General features: G+C 34.1%; 2 protein-coding genes across 2 annotated transcripts; one reads left to right on the forward strand and one right to left on the reverse strand.

Annotated features, from left to right (window-relative positions):
* Window positions 1–5291: 5291 nt before the first annotated feature.
* Window positions 5292–6248, reverse strand: LOC101969374 (olfactory receptor 52Z1P). Its single transcript, XM_005342107.2, has one exon. It carries the CDS (start codon window positions 6246–6248, stop codon window positions 5292–5294), a length of 957 nt encoding a protein of 318 aa, XP_005342164.2.
* Window positions 6249–21742: 15494 nt separating this feature from the next.
* Window positions 21743–22821, forward strand: LOC101963890 (olfactory receptor 52P1). Its single transcript, XM_078045110.1, has one exon. The coding sequence runs from the start codon at window positions 21821–21823 to the stop codon at window positions 22772–22774; it is 954 nt and encodes a 317-aa protein (XP_077901236.1). The 5' UTR covers window positions 21743–21820; the 3' UTR covers window positions 22775–22821.
* Window positions 22822–25959: the final 3138 nt, after the last annotated feature.

The raw sequence follows: 25959 nt of genomic DNA on the forward strand, positions 1-25959 counted from the left end.
GAGCCAGTTGTTCTGGAGATTCTAAGTCAGTGTACCTCAAGGGCTCAGCAACTGCTGGTCCACATTGGAAGACCTCAACCCAGGAATCTCCTTTGGGTTTCTCTCATATGCTGTAGGAGCCTGATGTTAGCCCACTACTTTGCCTACAGATTCCACAATTCCTGCTCTCTGATTCAGTCTCTGAATTCAATCTCTCCTGCGCCACCCTTTCAAATTCCCAGTCAGGTGCTTCTTTCGCAGCCTGTCCTACAAGCAGCTGGATTGGAGTTGAAGTTTGGAAGACAGGTGGACTTCTGAGACCAGTACTCCTCTGTGTAAATCTCTCTCAATGCCTGATTTTCCTCTAGTCACTTAGGCTCAGTCATTATGCATGTGTCTGCCTGGCAAGTTATTTTTTGGGGCCAGACTTTATTCTGCCAGTAATCAGCTTCCCTAGCAGTTGGCCCCCATACCACAGCTGCAAAATATTTTCTTTCACTGTCCTCCATGCACAGATGCATGTGCATTTATGCCTGAATGTGTGTTTCTATATTTAGTAGCACCTTGAATAATGTTTTCTTGAGAACAGAGCTTTTCCTTTTTTACTACAAATTGAACCAAGGGCCTCCCATGTGCCAGGCAATGCTCTACCAATGATCTACATTCCTAGCCCTTCACAGTTGCTTTTCTTAAATCCATCTACATACCATCATTCATAAAAGTTGTAAGAAAATATGTAAGCATAGAATTTTGTCACTATGTTGTATTTTATAAATCTTGTAAATAAAGAGTAGAATAAAATAAAACTACACAAGAAAGAAAATAATCAGAAATAATTTAATTTTCTTATTTATAGGTGAAAATGATAGTGATCAAAATGGTGATGTTGCCTGGGTTCTGGGAAAGTTTCTGTGCAAAGACACAGGATGCCTGGATGCTGTAGCAATGTCCTTCACAAGAAAACTCTGTGTTGGAGTCTGATAAGTCTCGACTTTGATCTCAAGCACACGGCTCCTGGGAATATAGGGACTCTCTGGTTAGAAAACCATAATGTTCACTGAATCTAAACCTGTTCACATAATAGTAACTTTATACAATGGACTTTCTTTAGAAGAACACAAAGCTCCTAACATTGCACATTGCAACTTAGTATATAACTGAGAAATATGCTGAATAATGTTGCTAGGTCTGTAACCTTCCTAGTAATACAATGAACAATATGTACTAATTTTGCCAATGATCTAAAGTAACCTATTGATATAAATACAGCTTGGCAACTTGGCCTCTCTGCCATTTGCCATCTTTCTTTCCTACCTCTGCATCTTGTCTCTGTTGTCTCCTTTTTTTTTTCTTACATGTATCTTTACCTAAAAACTATAATTAATTCAGTTAAGAGATCAAACAGAAGGGAACTGAAGGGGCATTTACTATTTCAGGATCTGCAAAAAGTAAAGAAAACATAAGAGCTCATAAAGGAGTCACCTTAGTCTTAAGAATAGAATGATATACTGGGGCAATACCACATCATCTATCATTTTATAAAAACACATATGGGGCATACAAATGTAATGTGACAGTATAATTAGATCTTCCTTTATCCCAAATGATGGTAGGGATGTTTTCTATGGAAACTTGTATTTAAAAAAGATGTTTTATACCACATTTTCTGTATCCATTCATCTGTTGAAGGACACATAATTTGGTTACATGGCTTGGCTCTTGGGAATTGTGCTACTATCAACATTGATATGACATATCCCTATAGTGTGCTGATTTTAGATCTTTCAGATATGTGCCAAGAATGAGATAGCTGGATTATATGGTGGTTCTATTCCTAAGTTTTAGAGAAATCTCCATATACTGCTTTCCAAAGTGATTGTACTAGTCTACAGTTCCACCATCAGTTTATGAATGTAGCTCTTTTGCAATATCTTCACCAATACTTATTATTAATTGTATTCTTGATAATTGCCATTCTGTCTGGAGTTGAATGAAATCTCAATATAGTTTTGTTTTGAATTTTCCTAATTGCTAGAGATGTTGACAATTTATATTTATTTTAATAAGTATTTATTTAGTTCTTTAAAGTAGAATAGAGGGAGAGGTACAGGGGGAGAGAATAAGGGAGCAAAAGGGGAAATGATGGGGATCAAATTAGAGTAAATTATATTCCCATGCCTTTATAATTATGTCAAAATGAATCTTAATGTTATATATAACCAAAAAGGACCAAAATACAGGAAAAAAGATTTTTTAGAAGTAAACAATAAAACTTTTACATTCATTAAATTTTTTACAAAAATTAGCAACTGAAAATTGTGAACTAAGTAACATTTTACATCATAAAATAATGATGAAAAGATAAAAGTTGCTATACACTTAATTTATCCTACAAAATTATTTATTATTAAAATCAAATCAATAAGTATTTTTATGTTACACTGTGCTCAAGAGAAACTAGTCTTGGTATTATTTTGTTAAGTATATCATAAATATTAACTCAAGGAATATAAGTACTCACATGCAATATAAAATATTAAATAAATAATTATATTTGTTCTGTAGGATTCAACTTATACTTACTTGATTTAAACTATCTTTTAAATTTTTTAACATTTATTTTTTAGTTGGACACAATATCTTTATTTATTTATTTTTATGTAGTGCTGAGGATCGAACCCAGGGCCTTGCATGTGCTAGGCAAGCACTCTACCGCTGACCCACAACCCCAGCCCCTAAAAATATCTTAAATTTACATATATCCTATTAATAAGGTTGCTTTTGTTTGCTTCAAGAGAGTAGCGTAAAATATCTCAAAGTTCTCATCTAACCCAATCTAGAAAATAATAATTTTTTCTTAAATGAGGTAATATTCAAATATGTTAAAATGATGGAATAAATTCAAATTGTTTTAAATTATTTCTTTAATGAAAATGTGTGTGTGTGTGTTCATAGTACTAATGATGTATCTCCTTCCTGTTTATATCACTCAAATAAATTTTCCTATACCAACCACCTTTAGATATTAGTAAATACCTTAATATCTTTTTCCTCAATTTAATTCAATATACAATTTACTTTCTATGAATATGTATCAACATTGGCCTTTAAGAGCACATTGAGACACCAAAATAATTCCAAAGACAACATTAAACTTGAACTAATCAGGGACTATAAAAAATTTTTGAAAATCCTGGTAAACTTTTTTTTTTTTGCATCATCTGGTTATAGATTAAATATAAATTATTTCTACAGAAATTAACCATTGCACACCAATAAAGTATTTTTAGCATGTTATTACAAACTTAGGAGTAAGGAGAACACTGGTCTTGATGTCTTAGACTACAGGTTAAATGTATTCCTTCCATACCATGTATTCTGGAGACAATAGATCTTATGCTAAATATGTTATCCTTGTTTGGTTGTAAAGTACACTTAATCCATTTGGAGCAAACTTTCTGAGAATTTAAGTTACGGAAAATAAGAAATTTAATGTGATATGTAAACAATTTAGTCACTCACAATTTATCTTCACTGGGATTAAATGTGAACAAGTATGAATTGTGAGTTGAATAGACTGAATGATTTTCTGAGGAGAAACCTATCCCGATGGCATTCAATGCTTAACAATTAAATTTTATATACACAGAGTTTACAATTTACCTTGTTTACAAAATAATATTATATAAAGAGAAGAACAGTAATATCTATAAACTTATGGAGTAATGTAATGTTAATGCTACATGTCTCATTTTGAAAAGACAATTGGAAGGCAAAATTAATTTTTAAACTTTTTTATTTAAAATGTTTCCTTAAAAAATATCCACAACATCAGAGAATTCTGTATATACTTCTCTGTTACAAAATGCAATGCCTATATGGTTCCAGAAATGAATATAATGGCATGCATCTATATAATTGAGATCACATGATTAGTATTCTTCAATATCTGATTCTCTGAAAAGTATTTTTAAGTTCTCTTCCATATAAGCACATACATGTAACATTCTGTAATAATTGCATTATACACAATTTTAAGATGCATGTTAACACATTCATTATGGGCATTTATAATTTTTAGTTGTTCATTTTCATCACCAATGCTTTGAGCATATATATACACATTTTTTCCTTTGCAAGTATATTTTTAGAAAAGAATATGTAAATTTTTAATTCAACTTTATCTTGTGTTCCTATAATCTTCTTGATATCCCACTGTTGCTTCTATTTCCTGATGAATGCATCTTACCATGGCCATTAAAAATACCCTGGCCTTCATGGTGAAAAATATTTAGGCCATAGGGCCATTATATCATGACCAAGAGTGTACTGCCCCTTTAGTTAATAAATATGAATATAGGTTCATTTCAATGGTCTTAATTGGCATACATGCTCTTAATTTTGAAACCAATCATTGATAATGTCTTTCTCTTGTCTCTACTGGGACAAATTTAAATGATTTAATACCCAGGATTAACTATACTCACTATGTCCCAAGATGCCTAACAGTAATTATAGGAAAGAAGAAATGGAATGCAGAGCTTCCTTTTTCTGTCCTGCAGGTCTTATATTTGTGGGACAAAGGCTGGTTCCATAACTGCCAATTATAACAACAGTAAGCAACATCATTTCATTTCCATTTTGTGCTGGGCTTTGTTTTAGGAGTTTTATGTAGATCATGTCAGGTGAGCTTGTAGTGTAAGCCTTCCAATCACCTTATAATGGGCATAAAATAATATATATGTTGATTATGTAGTTTATATATATAGGCCCAGGAATAGTAAATATACTATTCAGTCAGATAGCTGAATTTCCAAACCCAAACCATAAACCAAATGTTCAATTATTATAATGCCAAGCTATAATAATTGAACTATAGTACTATTTGAACTATACTTTATTTGAACTATAGTACTATTTTATCTTCCTATTTTATAGTAAAATAGGCTGTATGTTTATTACACAGTTTGGGAAATTTATTTTTCATATCTTTTAGCACGTGGAGGTGGGTTGTATCTGTAATTCTGTTTTTTGAGTCAATATACAATTGAAACTTGCTTTCAAATTACTACACTTTAAGCCTGTTGTAACAAAGCTAAATATTATACAGAAAATAAGATATCCTTGCTCTAATACTGTCCTGAGAAAAAGATAGACACACAGGAAAAATTTAATATTGTGTCATTTACTCAAAAATTTGCTATTATTTTCTTCTTAATGTTGGCATGATAAAAGATGTTCACTATAATTTCAAATGCACATCAATTTTTGAGTTTCTTGGGATAATAAAGAACTAATCTGTTGGGTTTAAATTAACAAAGTGTCTTGTTCAAATAAAAGATCTGAATAACTCTGTCCTGGATTTGCTTGGTCTTAACTCCATAGATGATGGGGTTCAGGGTGGGTGGTACCACTACATAAAGATTAGCAAGGAGGATATGCACATGCAGGGGTATGCTATGTCCCCCAAACCGGTGAGCAAAGAAGGAAAAAAAAGCTGGTGTATAGAACAAGAGGATGACACAGACATGGGAACCACAAGTACCCAGAGCCTTGAGTCGGGCATCCCAGGAAGGGATTCTAAACACAGTACAAAGTATAAGAGCATAGGAGATGATGATTAGTACCACATCTAGGCATGTGGAAAACAGGGCCACAATCACCCCATAGTAGATGTTCACTTTGATGCTATCACAGGCCAATCTAGCAATGCCCATATGTTCACAGTATGAATGACGAATAATGTTCTTTCCACAGTAATGGAGCCGATATACCAGAAAAACCAAGGGGAAGCAGATGAAGAAACTCCTAGTTACTGCTGCAGCACCCATTTTTCCAATGACTGAGGGTGTTAGAATGGTCGAGTATCTTAGTGGATGACAGATGGCCACAAAACGGTCAAATGCCATGGCCAACAATATAGCCGACTCTGCCACAAAGATTAAGTGAAGGAAAAACATCTGAGACACACAGTTACCAAAGGAAATACCCCCAGCTTGGAACCAGAAGATTGCTAGCATCTTTGGTGTGGTAACTGTGGAGAGCAAGATATCTGCCAGGGCCAACATGGAGAGGAAGAGGTACATAGGTTCATGAAGACTGCGCTCAGTGAAGATCAGGAATAACAAGAGAGTGTTGCCCAGAATAGCCACTAGGTACATGAAACAAATGGGGATGGAAATCCATATGTGTGCCTCTTCCAGTCCTGGGATCCCAGTCATGGTGTACCAGATGTCTCTGATGTTGGTTTGATTTAAAGACATTGTCATGTTTTACTCAGTCCTTTGATTCTAAAGCCTAGGATGGAAGAAAGAGGCACTGGAGATGTAGAACAAGGGTATTTTTTTTTAAATTAGGTTGATTCTTTTGTAATCTTTTTAGGAGTTCAACATCATTTATCAGATAAAATCACTATGTCTATAATTGAATTGAAAGCCTACCTTGAATCTCTCATAGTCTTTTCTCTAGTAATTTATTTGGAGTGGAGTAGAAAGAGAACTATAGGTTATCCTTGATTTGTGTATTGTTGTATCAACTTAATGTAGTATATGTTGAGACCGGGTCCTTGTTTTGCAGCATCACAGTATGCATGTTTTTCAGCCAAACCAACTGTATGCAAAGTGAGCTCCAATACAACATTATTCTGACTTAGCACCAGTGTCCTCACATCGCCTACACATTTTACCTTCTTCCTCGCTTCCTCCTTTGTTTCCTGCAGAGTATAGACAAGTATGAACTAAGAACTGTGCAGTTGCAGAGAGGGCTCTTCAGGAGAAGAGAGAGAAGGATTTTTTTTTTTTTTTGAGAGAGAAAGAGCCTGGGGAACCCTGGGAGAAAAAGGGTATACCAATGGTGAACTGAGGGTCATTTAATTTTACAACAGGAAAGATAAGTTTTCCAGGCTCATGGAAGAATCAGAGAGAAAGAGATAGGGGATCTTGTCATATGAAGAGTGTAGTTATGTATCAGTTGAAGGATGTGCTGAGTCATGGTCAAGGGATTCTACCCCCAAGATAGAAACAATGCCAAGGGAACAAAAGAGGAAGAGAAATTTTGGTGACAGTGAATTTTTGCATTCTTCATCTGATCCTACTCAGGTAAAAGCTTCTCTTGGTCCTTCCAATCTTTTTCCTCTCTGGTTTCTGGTCTCAGTGAAGCTTCCATTCGCATACCTTCTTTTTTGTACTCACCATTATGCTTCATCTCAAAGTACTGAGCATACTAATTTTAAATAAATGTGTTTTGATATAGCAAAACAAAACACAGAAATAAGTTGATCATAGAAACTAGGTTAGGTGTCTTCTAAACCACTATTCATAAAATAATCCAAAATGGAGATTATTTTATGAATAGTGAAATAAGTGAAATAAACCATTCCCACAAAATGAAGTCAAATGTTCTTTCTCTCTGATATGTGGATGTTAACCTGCAAAAGGGGGTAAGGAGGATAGAATCTCAGTGGATTAGACAAAGGGGAATGAAGAGAAGGGAGGAGGAATAGGAATAGGAAAGACAGTAGAATGAATCTGATGAAACTTTCCCATGTACACATATGAACACACCACTGTGAATCTCAACATCATGTACATCCACAAGATTGGGGCCCTAATTAGAATAAGATATATTTCATATTTGCATGAATGTATTAAAATAGATTATACTGTCATGTATGACTAAAAATAACAAATAAGAAGAGAAAAATAGCAAAAACCAAAACAACAATAACAACAACAACAAAACATGTCATAGTCCTCATAGTCCCCAATGTGGGATTCCTTTTTTACCTTCCATCATTCAGTTCTGATCTAGGAATCATCCAGAACCCCCATGTTTCTTTTGTCATTCAGATCATTCTCCTTTCTCCTTTATAACTGATGCTTATCTCAATGAAAATAATAGCCCACTGCAACTTTGGGCTTATTCTGAATTCATTTCCTTCTGGCAGGAAAGATCATTAATAAGTGCAAACAACCAATTTGAGAAGCTTGTCATTCTTTTCTTAGAAAGAATCAGAATGTTGTCTAACACACACAGTCCATAGCCCATGATTTTTTAACTTATCAAGAGTAAACTTTCATTAAATACTTTAGAGTTTTCCCCTCTTTATTCCTATTTATAGCACTCTTACACCATGCCTTGGCTTCAGATATTCAGACCTTTCATCTTTTCCATTTTCTTTCCAAGTCTATTTTACCACAAATACCTAGAGACACTATTTTTTTTTTTTTTTGGTGGGTGGGTATGGTAGGAAATGAACCCAGGAATCCTTTACCACTGAATTATATCCCCACTTTTTTTTAATTTTATTTTGATAGTCTCACTATGTTGCCTAGGTCCTCTGTAAGTTTCTGAGGCTGGCCTCAATCTTGCAATCCTTCTTTCTCAGCCTCCTGAGGTCCTAGGATTACAGCTGTGTACAACCATGCCTGGCCATAGATAAATATTCAAAACAAAGAAAAGAAAAAACCAATGCAGTAGGTGAAATTTACCATTTAAGCCTTCTGAGATCTCAGCTCTTGCTGTCTTGAGAAACTGACTTCTATACCCAAAAGAGCGCCTTCTTTTTCTGTCTTGTCTCCTTTTCTATTTTGGATGAAGTAAGGCAAATCTCTTTTGCCCTTAGTTTTCCATAGACATATTTAATTAGAAAGCTTAAAGTAATAAGTAAACCATGCAGAAGTCTATGAATTAAAACCTGAAAGATTCTCAGGGATCTCTCTTCAGTTATGGGAGATCTAACCTGCGATTTGCTGTGCTTGGAGAAACAACCTCAGGCTCTTGTCTTCTGCTGATTCCCATTTCAGGAAGAACCCAGCTTTCACATTCTGGCATAATTTTTTCTTGTGAAGATGACTGTAAAAACTCCTTCTTTAGTTTGAAAGAGTATTATGGTCTGATCAGTTGTTACAATTTGAACATGAATAAGCAATATAATTGTAAGAGCATGAAACATGCCTCCACCCCAGCCTTGGGTTAGCTTAACCCAGTGTCCTGGTTAGGTGCTATAGCTTGGGGGAGGCATGGCATAGGAGACATCACAGACTTTCCTCTCAATAAGGAGCTTGCTACTCTAAAACCTGAGATTCCTGGGGCAGCTTATGAAAACAGCAGTCATCTACCATCTGTCCAATTAGGAAATCTAGGTGTTTGTTATCCCCTCTACTTGCAACTGAAGACTCACTGAGGCTCTCTGCAGGATGTGTTGACTCTGCTTCCATCTAGGACTCAGCACCAGCCAAGAGTCTGGAGGTATAGCTTTCTCTCTCCCAGGAGACCTAAGTCTCAGTGACTGAGAAATCCAAGAAGATGTGTCCTCTGGGCCCACGGTCCTTTTCGTAAATCCAAAGAGAACTTAAGTGATTAAATTAGCTCATGGGCAGAGTATATTTCTGATACAATCCTGGGAGATTAATAAAAGCCCTGTCAGTGGCAACAGCCTACACTGCCACTGCTCTGACAGACACAAACCAGCCAAAGAATAAAGGATGCTGGTGTGGTTTTTACTTGTCAAAGACATAAATTTTGTGACAGTGAGATTGTAAGAGCACAAGGGGCTGTTATACAATGTTAGAAATGCACTCTTTAGGAATCTACTACCTCCTGATATAGCATGAGCTGTGAGGTAAAAATAGAACAACTTACCAGCAGGTATTTTAAAGCCATTTTTTTCCCATGTTCAATGAACCAACTACCATTATAGAAAATAATACACAACCCTTGTTCCCTGCTCATGGTCTAGTGTAGGAAGAGAGATGTTTATGCAGGGAAATAGGTATTACAGTCAACTCCCACTTCATAGAACTTTTCAAGTTCAAAACACATTTTCTGATGTGTCTGTTATTGAAACCCATAAAGATCCCCAATTTTGAGCCAGTTATTATGGCACATGTCTGTAATCCTAGCAGCTTGGGAGGCTGAGGCAAGATGATGGCAAGTTCAAAGCCAGCTTTAGCAATGTAGGAAGATCCTGTCTCAAAATATAAAATAAAAATGACTGAGGATGTGTTCAGCGGTAAAGTGACACTGGGTCGGAAACATTATATATATATATATATAATGTTTCCATTGGATAGGAACACTAAACTCAAAAAGTTGTCATTTTGTTCTGCATAAATATCAGGTAACGATCTGAAAATCAAATGCAGGCCATCTTGCCAATTCTCATGGTCTTTCTACAACAACACTATTATAAATCAAAAGAGTGATTAGTAAAAATAGTAAATGATACTTCTACATGATAATAAAACCATTTACTTGAATAAGTGTTCAATAAAAAGTATTATTTATTGTATGTGAAATACTATGCAATTAATATAGAGCTGCCATGACTATTTTCCATGAATTTATTTAACAGTGAATGGCTAAGATCCAATAGTCCATCATGTACTCACTTGATCCACAGGTTCAAGATTTAAAAGGGGGTCCATTTAAATGTGGCAGCACTCTGCTGTGATCCCAGTGACTAAAAAAGCTATGGCAGGAGAATTGCAAGTTTCAAGTTGGCTTTAGCAATTTTGTGACAACCTCTCTCAAAGTAAAATATAAAGGTCTGAGAATGTGCTCAGGTATAAGGTGTCCCTGAATTCAATGAAGAAAAAAAAATAAATAAAAGAGCTCTAATTTGAAAGAGATGGGATAAGTGTGAATATTATATAAAATATTTACAGATATAGATTTTTTATTTTTCCAATCCTAAAAATATTACATAATTATTGTTTACCAATGGGTGCTGATATATACCAAGTATCTGGATGAAGCCTGATTAAAACTATTAGTATTTCTGCATAATATGCCAATTAGAAGTGCAAATAGTAAGCTATTAAATTATTAGTAATAGAGGGAAAAATTATAGCACCCAAATGCAATGCAAAGAAAAATAAACCACGGCTCCAACCCCAGATTTTATTTTTAAAATCTACCTATGAATTTTGGAGATGCTAAATCTGACCATTTGTGCCTGATAACATTAAACTGTTCAAGGTTATAATTGACTCCTATTCTGAAAGCATATTCAATGCAATACCTTCTCATCAATTTCTTTTTATTCCATGGATATTTATTCATTATAGAAAAATACATTGACTAGACGAAACTTTAAATTGAATAAAGTGGAATTTTATTTATATTCATGGCCATGTAACCTTGAATATATTGAACCAAGTCCTCAGAAACGCATAACCTTTTTTGATGAAGATAAACCATTGATTTTTCTTATAAATCTGAGAAGTCTATTTTGGATTTATTTCACAGAGGGAAAATTGCAGAAGGAGGATACAAGGAAGATAAAACTTTTACAAGTACAGGAGTTTTTATTTGAGAAGAACTTAAGGTTAGAAACATTTGAGAGTCAAAGTCTCCAGTGTATGGGATGGCTCTCTGCATTATTTTAGCCGTGTCTTTTACTTTAGCCACCATTCTAATGAGTCTTTCAGCTGAGGTTTTCATCGGTGTCACTCAGGTGTAATTACACACTTGTCTTCTCCCTATGCTGGTAACTCTGCCCTTGGTTCTTTCTGATGCTCTCACTTGTTGTGCCTTTAGAAATCAAACCTAACCCAGCAACACAGTAGATAGTTTGGGGTCATGGTGATGATATAACTACATTAAACACTGGTTTTGGGTCACTGAAGGGATAATAAGACCAATGGTGCATCAATAAAAGAGGTTATGTTAAAGGCATTATGAGTCTTAACGTGTTGCTACCTTCCTTTTCTCATAGGAGAAAAAAATAACCAGATTTGGTACAGGTAATAATAAAGAACACAAATAGATAGTTCTTAGATCTGGAAATAAAGACATGAAACATAAACATTACGAAGGATCTTTGCATGTTCTTATTTGGACAATCATATATATGGACTTTCCTCCACCAATTTTTCTAAAATATTGATTGAAAAATCACTATATCTCATATGGGCCCACAGATTGTCTATTGCATTTTTGAAATCCATTTGTCTACAGTAAAAAGTCTCCACACAAATAAAATCTCTCCTCCTGGGTTCTTTTATATCTTGAGAGTATTCTTGCTTTGGACTATTGCTGTAGATGATCCTTTTGTACAGAAAAGCTCAACACATTGGAGTAATCTGCTAAGCTTCCACCCTGTTGGCCTTGATCACTGTCGGAAGTGGTATATGATTACTGAGAAGCCAAATTAAGGACTAATTGATGATGGAGAGATCTCTGAATCTCATTGCCGTATCTTCTTTATTAATAAGTCTAAAGTTCCCCTAAAGATTTTGTGCCTTTAGGATTAGTGTATTTTCAATGAAGCTTCTGATACAATTGAGTGCCTTCCCTGACAAAATGAGGATCTCCCAGATGATTTTCTTTAATTTCTACAAATCCAAGGAGACTATTCAGTGAAAGTCTTTTCCATAAACTTCAAAAGAGATAAATAAGACACTAAGAAAACATAATTTTGAAATATTAGTGTGTTTTCTTTCCTGTAATGGTTGCCCTCTTCCATGATATAGTAATGAACAGTATAATTTAAACAACTAGAAGAATGGATAGTACACTAAGTGATTAATGGACATACAGTGCATATAGGATGGATATGCTGGACAAAATATAATTCTACAAAATGGAAGAATACTAAACAAGATTTCATCACACCAAGAAAAATACATAATTTGAAATTCATGAATGGTGTATTTCTGGAATTTCTCATTTTTATTTTTATACCATTGTTGACCATAGGAAACCAAAAATGTTGAAAGAAAACTGGGCATAAGGGAGGACCACTGTAGATTGCTACACTGAATGTAAAAGCAAAATTCCCCAATGCTCTTTGTTTTTTTGTTTGTTTTTGTTTGGATGTTTGGGGAGTTGGGTACTGAAGATTGAACACACAGGGGCACTCCACCACTGAGCTACATCCACAGACTGTTTGTTTGTTTGTTTTTGTGTGTGTTGTTGTCATTGTTGTTTTTGAAACTGGGTCTCAGTGTGTGTTTGTTTTTGAGACTGGATCTAAGTTGCACAAACTGGCCTCAAACTTGTAATCCTCCTGCATCAGCCTCCTGAGTTGCTGTGTCTACAGGCATGTGCTACTATGTCCAGCACAAGCATCTGTCCTTTTTTTCTCCACACAATTTTTAATTGGTGTCTTAGTTGCACATTCTGATGGGGTTTGTTGTTAAAAATTTGTACATGTACACAATGCAACAATATAATTTGATTAGTATCATTCCCCAGCATTCCCCCACTCCATCTCTACCTCCCACCCCTTGGTTCCTTTCTTTTTCTGGTCTCCGTTTAATGTTCATGAGATCCACTCCCACCTTTCTTTACTGTCATTTTCTATAGTTTCTGCATATGTCAGAAAACAAACAACCATTAACCTTCATCAACAAATTCACAGTTTGGGGTCTAATTCCTGGGTTTATGATCCATTTTGAGTTGACTTTTGTGCAGAGTGAGAGATAAGAGTCTAGCTTCCTTCTTCTACAGATGATAACAAGTTTTTCCAAGAACATGTGTAAAAAATGGCTGTCTTTCCTACAATATGTTTTTGGCACCTTTGTCAAGGATCAGATGACTACAGGTGTGTGGGTTTGTCTCTATTTGTGTCTTCTATTCTGTACCATTGGTCTATGCATCTATTTTTATCCCAGTTCCACTCAGTTTTTGTTACTTAGCTCTGTAGTATAATTTGAAGTCAGAGATTGTGATTCCTCCAGCATTGTTTTTATGGCTTAGAATTTCTTTGGTTATTCTGGCTCTTATATTTTTCCAAATGAATTTTAGAATTGAACAGTTCTCTTCTTTAAAGACAAGAAAAACATTACAAAACATATGAAATCAGAAAGGTATGCATTAACATATCTTTGTGATATAGTATGAAAAAAATCTAAAAATAATACAAAGGAAATCCCAAGAATAAATAATAGGCAAATTTGGGATGACTTTACATAAAATGAAGGGCTTTTTTTTTTTTTCAATTAAAGAAATCATAGAAAAACCTAACAGATGACTCAATTGGGAGAATTACTTGCAGCATTTACAACTAACAAAATTTATAATTGTGTTATAAATGTGCTATATATAAAGGAAGCAGCTATAAATCCATGAGAAAAACTGAGGATCAACAATCATAAGAAATAATTCTTTAAATCCACTCCTTTCCATGAGCGAAAATCACAAAGGACTCTCCAGCATGTGAAAGTGTTTTCTTTCCTAGTAACAGGAAGAAAGTAATACCTGAAGTATATGAGTAACTAAATTATCATTTCTGGTCTACTGTAGTAGACCAGAAAGTATCAGGAGCTAAAAATCCAGAGGGGCAGGAAATTTGATCATCATCATCTCTATAGATGAGCAAGGCTGTTACAGAGAGCATCTAATTCCTCACTAACTGAAGAAACTACAGCTGCACTGCAGGCTTTTTCAGTGCACAGAAGAACACTGGATATAGAAAGGAGAATCTTGAAGAGACTGGACATGTAGAAATCGTGTTCCAATAAGATGGTATGCATTCAAAATAATAATGGAAATCTTGAAATATCCCGAATTTTAAGTTCTTGGTGTCATTATTCTTAGCTGGGATCTACATTGAAATCAAATGGTTTCAATTCAGAATAGGTTTGCAATGTCTTAATATGCATCTGTATATAAGTATTAGACTCTGGGAAATCTTGATCTTCTTAAACATTCTCAATTGAGTAAATATTTATTTTTGTACTTCAGTCAAGCCAAGCACCATGACCCTGTCTCTAGAGACTATATTTTCTAAAATAGTAATAGAAGCCCTTTATGCCCATACCAGTGCTGTGATATTTATAGTGTTATAGCTTTCATGTACAAATGTCTGTGCATAGTTGTAGTCTTGTCTCCCCTCCATGTGTTTATCTCTTCTGTGTATAATCAGTGAACCTCTGGGCCTTCCAAAGCCTGATGAGACAAGTGACCTTCATAATCTCCTGTTATGGGACAACCATAATTACCAAGTTTTCCACAGAGGACTCAATGCCCAAAAGCCAGTGCCGTTGTGTATTTTAACCAGGTAAGTTTCTTTGTTTGAGCACTGCAATGAAAAAGGATCATTTGAGAATTTTCAGGGAGCAACAGTACATGTTATTTATTTTGTGATGCATTATTTGAGATAAAGTATTTTGCAGTCAAGGAGGAAAAGATGATATGCAGGTAGAAAAATCCAGATACATGTTTATAACAGACATATATATGGTTTGAGTAATGTGATTTAGAACTAGAGAATAGAAATCAAATGTTCTCCAAAGATAAAAAGTATTAGTTTAGTATCTTTTCTGTTGTTGTTGGTGTTGTTTTGTTTTTGAATTTTTGGGCAAAAACCTATGAAGTTTCTATGGTTTCTGATTTTGGAACTCATGTTAGTCATAAAATGGAAAGAATATGTTTAAAGATAAGTTGAGGAAGGCATAGGTTATAGAATTATTACAGAAATACCATTTAGAGTAGAGCAGTCACAAGCTTCGGTAACAGGATAAAAATCTATGAAATACTTTGGCTGCGGAGGATATACAAAAACATGAATTTTCCTCTGGAAATTCATTGAAAATATTTTGTATTTCAGTACTTTCTTCTCATGACTCTCAGAGTCTCATGAAGGATATAAATATAAAAATAAATAGATATAAAAATTTAGTAGTTTTTCCTGCATCTATCGGGTAAATAGATTATTTTTTAAAACAGATAGGGACTATTCAATTTCCTTTAAAAAAAGATGATATAAATGGAGACAAGAAAGAAATGAATTGGTTTGTTTTAAGGAACAATTGACTAAGAGAAAGGATAGAGTGGTGGAAGAAGGGTTTAAATTAAATAGAACAGAGGCTGCTGACACAGTTAATTCTAAATATAGATTAGATCTGAGGTGCATATTGTGGATACTTACGTGTGGGAATGGGAGGCCTTCTTTTCTTTTAGGGAATGAGTAATAAGGATACATGTACATTTAAGAATGCTTGTAGGTAATTTATAATTCTTAACAGTTTTCCCTTCTAAGAAGTGGTATCTAATTTTACATGAAGACAACACAGTTCATGGAAGGTTAATTAAATCTATTTAAAGCTAGCATTTGCTGAATGTTCACTATGTTTCTAGTTTTTATTTATGTGAACATTTTCTTGTAGAAATAATTTTATGATGTATTAATTATTATTATCTTCATCATACTTATTAAGAAACCAAGGTATCAAGAGGTAAAGAAGTTCATAAAGATCCATCTCCTATTGAATAGTATAACCAGGATTTTAAATAATTTGTTGTGAATTCCAAGCATAACTGGGAGACGTTATTTGATCAATCTCTCTAACAATAATAACTAACACTTATTAGGTGATTACTATGTGCCAAGTGGAAGACTAAGCCTTTCACATTTATCAGTTGATATAGTCCTTACAACAACACAATTAAAATAAAATTTATTTTTATTATGCACATTTTAGAGGTAGGAAAATTGAAATATGATTTAAATGGCACTAACTTGGATGTTTTTTTCATTTTCCTAATAGTGTTCAAGAATTCAGATGCAGAAGCAAAAGAGTTGGATACAATGTTGGTGAGTTGCAAAGGAACAAAGAAATAAAATATAATAAGATGTTTGAATATACTGACAAATTAATATATGGATTGATATTTCAAAAGGTCTATGTTTATATGAGAGAAAGTACTTGTGCTGGGAGAATTAGAGGTTGGGAGACTGGCCATGATACAGTTGGTTGGAGCTGATGTTTTCAGAGGAGGTACAGTTATTGATGATAAATGTGTCTGTTTTGATTCACAAGGAAATTGCATTACCAATTGAGAGAAGTGAAGTGGGTTCAGAAAAGGTTCACCCATACATACCTTATAGTCATTTATTAATCTAAGAGTGGAACAGTAAAATATAAGCCATGTAGGAAACTCTTCAATGCATGTGGGTCTGGCATATAGTTATTTCTAGACATCAAAGTTAATATAAAATATATTAAGTAGGTTGTATACAAGTGTAACAAAGTGAAAAGTAACAATTCAGTGAATGAGGTTCATGAGCACTCTCCTGATCACATCATTTGGACATAGGATCTATTTAAAGAAAATTAGTTGTTTGTTTTTCTTTTTGTCTTCTTTTAATTTTAAGATAAGGAAATAAACTCAAATTTTATCAAAGAAGTTGAAATTGTTGACATGAGTATTTTTATTGGTGGAAAAAATTGCTACAATCATTTATGACAATATAATTAACTTTTTGCTCAAGCCCTAAGAGCAGTTTAAGAGACTGAAAATGAATTTGGCACATATAATTTGTTGTGCTTTTTATTTTAATTTACTTGACTTATTCCTTGGGAGAAAGCAAAATTTGAAATAACAGCCTCTTAAAAGAATTTATATAAAATTCAGAATGGTGTGTGTGTGTGTGTGTGTGTGTGTGTGTGTGTGTGTAGGTAGGTAGGTATATGTGTGCATGTATATATGCTAGCACATTCATGTATAAATGGAAGAAAATATGAAATAGGTTCTTGACTTGCATCTATCATGAAACATGTTGTTGTGGAATACTATTGTCAACATTTCAAAATAATTCCCTTGGTACCTAGTAATGAACCCACATTTAGGCAAATCAGATTCACCTTATATCTTCACCTTCTTCTATTCCAAAACAAACAAACAAACAAACAAACTAAAAACTCAAGTTACTAGCAATTAAATTTATATAATCAATTTAAAAACTTGATTATATTGGTCCAAGTGAGCAAGAATGAACTTTTTGAGAAAAGTTAATTTGTAGACAGAAGAAAAACTGATCTTATAAGCCAAAGGCACCTTTAAACTATTGTAATGTGATATTACAACATGTAAATATGTTTCATTTAATACCAAAATCACAGGCTGAATAATTGCTTTTGTTATTCCAAGATGTGAGCTGACACAACAGAAATATAAAGTCCATTAAGATTTAAACTGTATTTCATGTAAAGTCCAGAAACATGAGGTTCATTAAGATATAAACTCTTCATTATGTAGAGTTTGTAAATGACTAGTTAACAAGAGACTACTATTTGTAATCATTAAACTATTTCCAAGATAAAAGAATATTGGAAATTAAATATTGTGTAACTTTTTAAAATAAAGAGAAAAGTTATTACAGTTATTCGGTGTTTGGCACACATTAAAAAGATAAGTAGAAATTTACCCACCAGACAAGAGAAAGTGCAATTAAGTCCAAGTGTAGAGTAGATTTAAAGTCATAGAAAGCGATCTAAGAGCTATTATAAGATTGTTTTACTGGTAAGGTTGTTTTTGTTTTTATTGTTGTTATTGTTTTTACATTTTTAAGTTGTTGATAGATCTTTATTTTTTTTATTTATATGTGATGCTGAGAATCGACCCAGTGCCTCACACATGCCAGGTAAGTGCTCTACTGCTCAGCCGCAGCCCCAGGGTCCTTAATGGTAAGGTTTTAAGTAACCTAATATGTAATGTTGGAAACATGACTATGATGATGTGAGAAAATGGATTTTGTATGGAATTTAAAAACAAAACAAACAAAACGAAACAAAACAACAATGAAAAACAAAAAAAACAAGGGAAAGTAATTGGGAAGACAAATCATGGAGTGTGTGTCAGTTAATGAAAAAATTAACTAAAGAAGATGGACATAGGTGAAGTATACTATATTTGATGAATATGAGATAATTGAATTCAACAAGACAAAATGACTTGTTTGAAATCTTAAAGTTACTAAGGGAGAAGGATAAAAGATAACCCTGAGATTTATGGTCTAAATGACTGTGTGACTGCTGTCGCCAGCAAATAAAATTCAGAGTAGGGGAGATTTGAAAAAAAAAAAAAAAGGAGTGAATATTGTTTAGAAAAACTTGAAGTGAGAGAAGACAGTAAATAACCACATATAATTTATATCAGAAAATTTAGAAAGTGTCACATGTGCCACTAGCACTCTGCTCTCTGAAGCGGCAGATTTCATCTGGGTCTGTGCAAACAGATCCAGATGCAAGTAAGTTAATAACAGAACATGTGGCGGGAAGATTGATATTTACCTGTTTCAGAAACAGACACAATGGTAGAGCAGGAGGGTATTCTCTGGTCTTTTCACTTTGCTGCTAATCTACTAAATCCAAAATGAAGGACCTCATTGATTTCATTCAAAATAGGCCCAGGAAAAATTGAGAAACCTTTCCAGAAGGTTGGGGCTTTATATAGGAAATGGTTTCTGGAGGAATTGTTCTCTGCAGTTCCCTCTGTTTTACAAGTTCTGGAGCTTCAGGGGAAGCTGTCCTCTTGTCCAGTCAAAGTGACAACATATTTTTTTTATTATCTTATCACAATTAATTGACAACTAAAAGATATAATTTGTTAATATGTAAATATATGTAAATAATTAACCTTGATTTTTATCTTATGCAATTTTCTTAGCTAGGACCTATATTTATATTTCTAGATGTTTTGCTTTTCTTCTTGTGTATATAATTCTCTTCCAACAACTTCTTAAAATTTTGCTTCTCCTAAAAGTGGAAAAAATCATGGAATATGGATAAACCTTAAAATGTATTCTTTGTATTGAACCTCAAAAACTTTCTGGCTTTAAGCATTTCACACTCCTAGTTTCTAACTCCAAGTTTCTATCTCTCTCTCTGGAATTATAAAACCCATCTCTAATATACAATGCTCCATAACTCAGTTTTTGAATTCTGGATAAGTTTAAATTCTTAAGACTTTTAAACTATTAATGTAACTCAACTTCTGATTCTTACCTTCTTACAAGGAAACACCACGAATGCTCATTTACATAGACCCACAAGAGCATAGGTTTAATAAGACAATGCACATCTCATCACCAAAAAAGGTTTTTTTCATGTGATATTTGGAAATCCAAAGAAGAACTGTTAATTAGAATATCCCTTAATGTTTATTGAACATTCACATTTGTGGAATTCAAGGGATGGGATTTAGATATTAGGACCAACTAGAAATAAAAATAGGTATATTATGAAGATAGGTGTTAAGATTTCAGAATTAAGATAATAGGAGGAATCTGCATCTGAGGAAGAAGATTAGAGGACAATTACTAGAATCAAAGTACAAGCTCATAGTAAAGGTCACAGGAAAATAGTCATGATGGGTCAGACTCAGAGGACTGGATTTGGTGCTTGGGTCTTTACTGCCACTGAGTAGGAGTATTAACAAAGCCAGACCTTGGGTGAGAACACATGGGTGGGCAGGACACTGAAAAGTCTCACATTATCCCATTTACTGCTAATGTGTTTATTTAGGGCAATATTTTAATTATCTGAAAGAATAAAAAATAAAATATTCACAGTTACTTTGGAAAAGCAGATAACTTATTTGCAACATTTTATTTCATGACATGTAAATGTGGTATTTATTTTCAGGAAAATCCTGTGCTGGGGATGTGGCTCAAGTGGTAGCACGCTCGCCTGGCATGCGTGCGGCCCGGGTTCGATCCTCAGCACCACATACAAAGATGTTGTGTCCGCTGAGAACTAAAAAATAAATATTAAAAATTCTCTCTCTTTCTCTCTCTCCTCTCTTTAAAAAAAATAAATAAAATAAATAAATTATGAATGGTAATTTTATATGATGGTGAATAAATTTAACTTTTCTTGGCTGGATCAGAAAAGCCAGTTAATCCTTTTCTGGCCTATGTTCTTAGTGAAATTGAATGAATTAATAAATGAAATCTATAAATTCTGTTTTTAATTGCATAGAAAGGCCAAGTAGTATAGGATACAATCATGGTGAAAAAAATTTAAAAAAAAGAAAGTCTAAAAAATATGTAACTAATATATGTTAAAATTCCAATGACAATTTTTATTTTTTTACTTATTATTTCAGGAGATACTCCTAACATTAAGGTAAGTTTCTAATATCTTGTCAATATTTGGACTATCGTCAAGAATTTTTCTGAATTAAGAATGTAGTGATCCAAAGTACAGTAAGAGTTTATTCTTTGTAGTGTCGTAAAGAACTTTGGTCATATTTAGTTTCTGAGATTCTTTATTCTACACTACTGATTATTTTATTAAGTTATCTGTAGACAGTATATTGTTAAAATGCTAACTGCCTTTAGAATAACATGCTAATTATTAATATGCACATCCTTGTATGTACAGTTCTTGTGTATGTGTGTACGCTTATATGCAGTTGCATACTTGATTGAAAGTTCCCTGAGATCAGTGGCCTTGCTTGTCTGTTATTTGTGCATGTTTTTCCCTTTTGTTTCCTGCCCCTCCCTCCTTTCCTCCCTTCCTTCTTTTCTTTTTTTTGCAATATGGGTTATTGAACACAGGATTTGTCACATGCTACACAAATGATTATGAATGGGCCGCGTAATGAATGGACTTTTTTACATTCTAGTTTGACAGGGTCTTCCTCAGTCTCCCAGGCTGCCCTTGAACTTGGGATTCCCCCTGCCTAGGCCACTCTATTAATTGGGATTAACACAATCAGCAGGCCTTTGCTTTTCGTAAGACAATCTGTATCACATCATCCTGAAAATTTACAGACACAAAGACAGAACCATTTTATCATTATCTGTTTACATCCTAGATAACAAAAATTTAAAAAGTAGAATAAAATTAAAAAGGAAAAAAAATAGAGACAGTTTAATTTCATTTTCTTATTTGCAAATCAAGATATTAGGGATCACAAAAGAAGATATTTCCCTAAGGATTTATGGAAGTTTTGAAAAAGAATAAGCTCTTCAGATAGGCTATTCTCAAGTGCTTATTGAATCTACCTTTGCAGAGCCATGGAGGAGTTCTGTCATCATGATGCCTGCTCACAGGGGTTTTGCCTTCATACTTGATACTGAACATGCAGCCTCTCAAGTATTAACATGGAAGATAATGGCACACATCACCCCATTTCATCTTTCTTCCTCGTTGGTATTCCTGGCTTGCAAGAGTTTCATTGCTGGATCGGCATCCCTGTCTTCCTCCTGTTTGCCCTGACCCTGCTGGGGAACAGCATCATCATTGCTACTGTTAAGCTAGAGCCAAGCCTCCACCAGCCTATGTATTTCTTCCTTTGCATGCTGGCAGTGAATGACATGGCTCTTTCCTCTTCCACAGCCCCCAAGATGCTTAGCATCTTCTGGTTTAATGATCACAGGGTTGGCTTTAACATATGCCTAACACAAATGTATTTTATTCACACACTCTGCATTATTGAATCAGCTCTCCTACTTGCCATGGCTTTTGATCGCTATGTGGCTATTTGCATCCCATTGCATTACACAACCATCCTAACAACATCTAAAATCATTAAAATGGGCCTAGTTGGTGTCAGCCGAGCTATACTCATGGTTCTGCCCTGTCCTCTTCTTATTAAGAGGCTGCCATACTATACAAATTATATCATCAATCATGCCTACTGTGAGCACATGGCTGTGGTGAAGTTGGCCAATGCCAAGACCCTCATTAACAGAGCATATGGCATTTCTGTGGCCCTTTCAGTGATGATATTGGACCTGGGGCTCATAGCCACATCCTATATCAAAATTCTCCAGGCAGTCTTCCGGCTGTCTTCCCAGAATGCCCGCTCCAAAGCCCTGGGCACCTGTGCCGCCCACGTTTGCACTATCCTTGTCTCCTACACACCTGCACTGTTCAGCTTCTTAACTCATCGCATAGGCAAGAAGGTTCCTCCAAGCGTCCATATAATCTTTGCAAGTTTATACCTTCTGGTACCTCCCACAGTCAATCCCTTGGTGTATGGAATCAAAACCAAGCAGATTCGGGATCGGGTGGTGGGTCTCTTCTTCCCAAATAAGAAAATTTCTGAACATTAAAACATTTCACTACAACTTTTGTTGTATGAAGTTACGATGGATTAACATTTCCAACCTTGTCTTCAAAATGTCATTTCTCAGTTAACCTTTGTAACAAGGATATTTGATGTGGTATAATTTATTTCTTTATCTTTGAGTTTTATTTTTATGGCAATCTCTCAGAGAAACATATTTATAATTTCACTCTCTGTCTTCCCATATTTCACAATTGTTGTTTAAATATATTTGTATCCTTGTTTCTCCATGTATCTACCTCTCAATATCTATATCTATTGATGAAGCAATATGCAGCAAGCTATCTAGATAATTAGAGGAAAGTGTAGAGTAAAAGACAATCAGGAGTTTCAGTTTCTGTTCCCATGTATGAAAAGTTTGGAAAGCATTCCTTCCATTCTTATAGCAAGAAATAGATCTTTAAAAAATGACAATCATGTTTATCCAATTCTCCAGAGATATGAAGTTACATGGCAAACTGCTAACCCAAAATTTAGAGAGTCAGGTAAACCCAGAGAATCAGTCCATATGAGCTTACCTCAAACAGACAGCACTGAAGACAAGAGTGTTTTGCTCTAAAAGAATGTTAAACCTAGGGTATATAGTTTGTCTCAGTGATAGAGCACTTGCCTCACATGTGTGAGGCATGATCCTCAGCACCACATAAAAATAAATAAACATAATAAAGGTATTGTGTCCATCTACAACTAAAAAAATATTTTAAAAAGAAGATTAAAACTAATTGCTCAGAGAAGAAAATATACATATACCAGAGACTTGAATGTATATAAAGAAAGAACCTCAGAAAATCATAACTAGAGGTAAAATATTTGATATTTCTTATAATAATTGATTTAATAACTAATTTGTTGATCAGGGCAGAAGAAAAAAGAAAAAGAAAAAGCTCAGTGACTATGAGGTATGCAGACATGAGAGAACAGAAACAATATTATGAAGGTGAAGGTAGGGACTGGGCAAACTCCATTATAAGGAACCTGCACTTCCTATGAAGCAGAATTATATTCTTGGAAAGGGGGGTTTGATTAGTTGTAAATGAACATTTAAACCTCAAGGGAAACCACTAAGTGTGTCACGGTGCGTAACTGGTATTCTAACCCTGAAATCTCTCATATAGTCAATAAACTTCAGAAATGACAGAAAAAGAAGGAATGACAAAGAGAGAATAAGTACAATAAATAAAGAGCAATTACAAACATGATGGATATTAATCTACTAATGTGAATAACCACATTAAATGTAAATTGTCTAAATATGCAAATTGAAACAATTTTCAGAGAGGACAAAAAATGTAGTAAATATGTATTGAATATAAGAAATGCACTTTAAATGTAAAAACACATAAAGGTTAAAAGTAGAGCTATGAAAAATTATATGCAATGATAACTCACCAAGTAAAGCTAGAGTAACTATATTAATTTTAGATAAATCACTGTGGATCAAAGAAAATTATTAAAAGTAGCGTGGTCATTATATAATGATGAGGGATTAATTGTACAATCAGACTAATAATTAATGTGATTTATCCTAATAGCACATCAACAAAATAGTTGAATAAAATTGATAGAACTGTATGAAAATTATAAAAATCTACTATTATAATCAGACTTGAATTCTTAATTTTCAGTAATTAAGAAGACAATATATTGATAAAGATGGAGGTGACCCAAAGAGCACCACTAAGCCACCTGGTTTGAAAGACATTAATAAAAAACTTCATCTAGCAACATGTAAATAAACATTTTCCTCAAGCTCACATGCAGTATTCACAAAGAGCATTCACATTATAGACCATGAATAGAGATATAGAGAAATGGAAATTATATCCAATGAATAGAGATATAGAGAAATGGAAATTATATCCAATGAATAGAGATATAGAGAAATGGAAATTATACAAAGTATGTTTTCATACCACAATAGAATTAAATAACAATTATTAACAGAACATGGATAGAAATCCCCAAACACTGGGAGATTAAACAACACTTTTCTAAACAACATGTAAATTAGAGAAAAGTCTCAAGAGAAAATTTTAAAACCCATATTTTAAACTAAGTAAAAAGAGTGGAATATGAAAATAAAGGGATGGAAGTGTTCATGAGCTCTGAAGTACTTCAGTTGATAAAGTAGTCCTCTATCTTAAAATCCTCAGTGGCTCATGAAATTTGGTTGACTAATGGGGTGCAGTTTTCAGGCTCACAAGAAGCGTTCTTAAGATTTATGATGGAGTTTGACAACACGGTGGAGCTACAGGTATTAGAATTAAGACCTTGCTGCAAATTCTTAAAGTGTGAGACATCAAAAGGCTTACAGTCAGGGTAGTAGGTCGGCCAGGGCTTTGATGAGCCTTTTGTCATAGCGTTCTGCAGCATTAGAAACATACAGAGGAATCTCATCTTTCCCCTACCTTAAAGCAGTGTCCATCTAGTTAGCAATGCATAATATGGAAACAAAGGAAGTTGATGATATTAAGCATTAAATCTGAAAAAAATGTAGCTCATATGATGACCTCAAGGTAACAAATGGAATTTGATAGACTTGCAAATGCACAGAATTGAGTTTTCCACCTGATGATGATGCTTAGTATTTGCTTGGCAAAGGATGGTGAAGCATATTTCAGTTGTGCTGTTATTGAGGGATTACTGCTCAAAGACCAGAGGACAAGGGGCTAGAAGTACAGCCACACATGGCACACTCACATAAACACACATAGCACACCATAGTATACACATTACATCTGTGGGGTTTTTTGTAGATATTCATACAGTTTGAAAACCTTGAATATATTAATAATTTCAATTCATATTATGAACTGCAGGTTTTATTTTGCTTTTTGATATTTGCAATTTCTGTTCAGGGATGAGGAATAGGCTTTCCATTCATCTCAGCTCAATGTTTCATCATCTCTGCCATTCCTTAAATGCTTTACTTTACATAAAAGGATGAAATTAAGTAATGAATGTGATTTTACTATTTCATTTAGTCAACAAAATAATATTCATTACATACCAGCTTTAGAGATATAAAGATGAACTAGATGGGCTTAGTTTTCCTAGAGTGTGTAACTCAAAAAAATAAATTATGAGTCAAAGTATTATTATCTTAAGTGAAGAACTAGAACTTCTTATTTCAATACACCATTAACTTAAAAAAAAACAACACTGATTCTC

Source organism: Ictidomys tridecemlineatus, chromosome 4 (genome assembly GCF_052094955.1).
Source record: "Ictidomys tridecemlineatus isolate mIctTri1 chromosome 4, mIctTri1.hap1, whole genome shotgun sequence".
NCBI classification, from domain to species: domain Eukaryota; kingdom Metazoa; phylum Chordata; class Mammalia; order Rodentia; family Sciuridae; genus Ictidomys; species Ictidomys tridecemlineatus.

Excerpts from the sequence above, each read along its gene's own strand:
- LOC101969374 (XM_005342107.2), bottom strand. The coding sequence starts at position 6,248 with ATGACAATGTCTTTAAATCAAACCAACATCAGAGACATCTGGTACACC.
- LOC101963890 (XM_078045110.1), top strand. The coding sequence starts at position 21,821 with ATGGAAGATAATGGCACACATCACCCCATTTCATCTTTCTTCCTCGTT.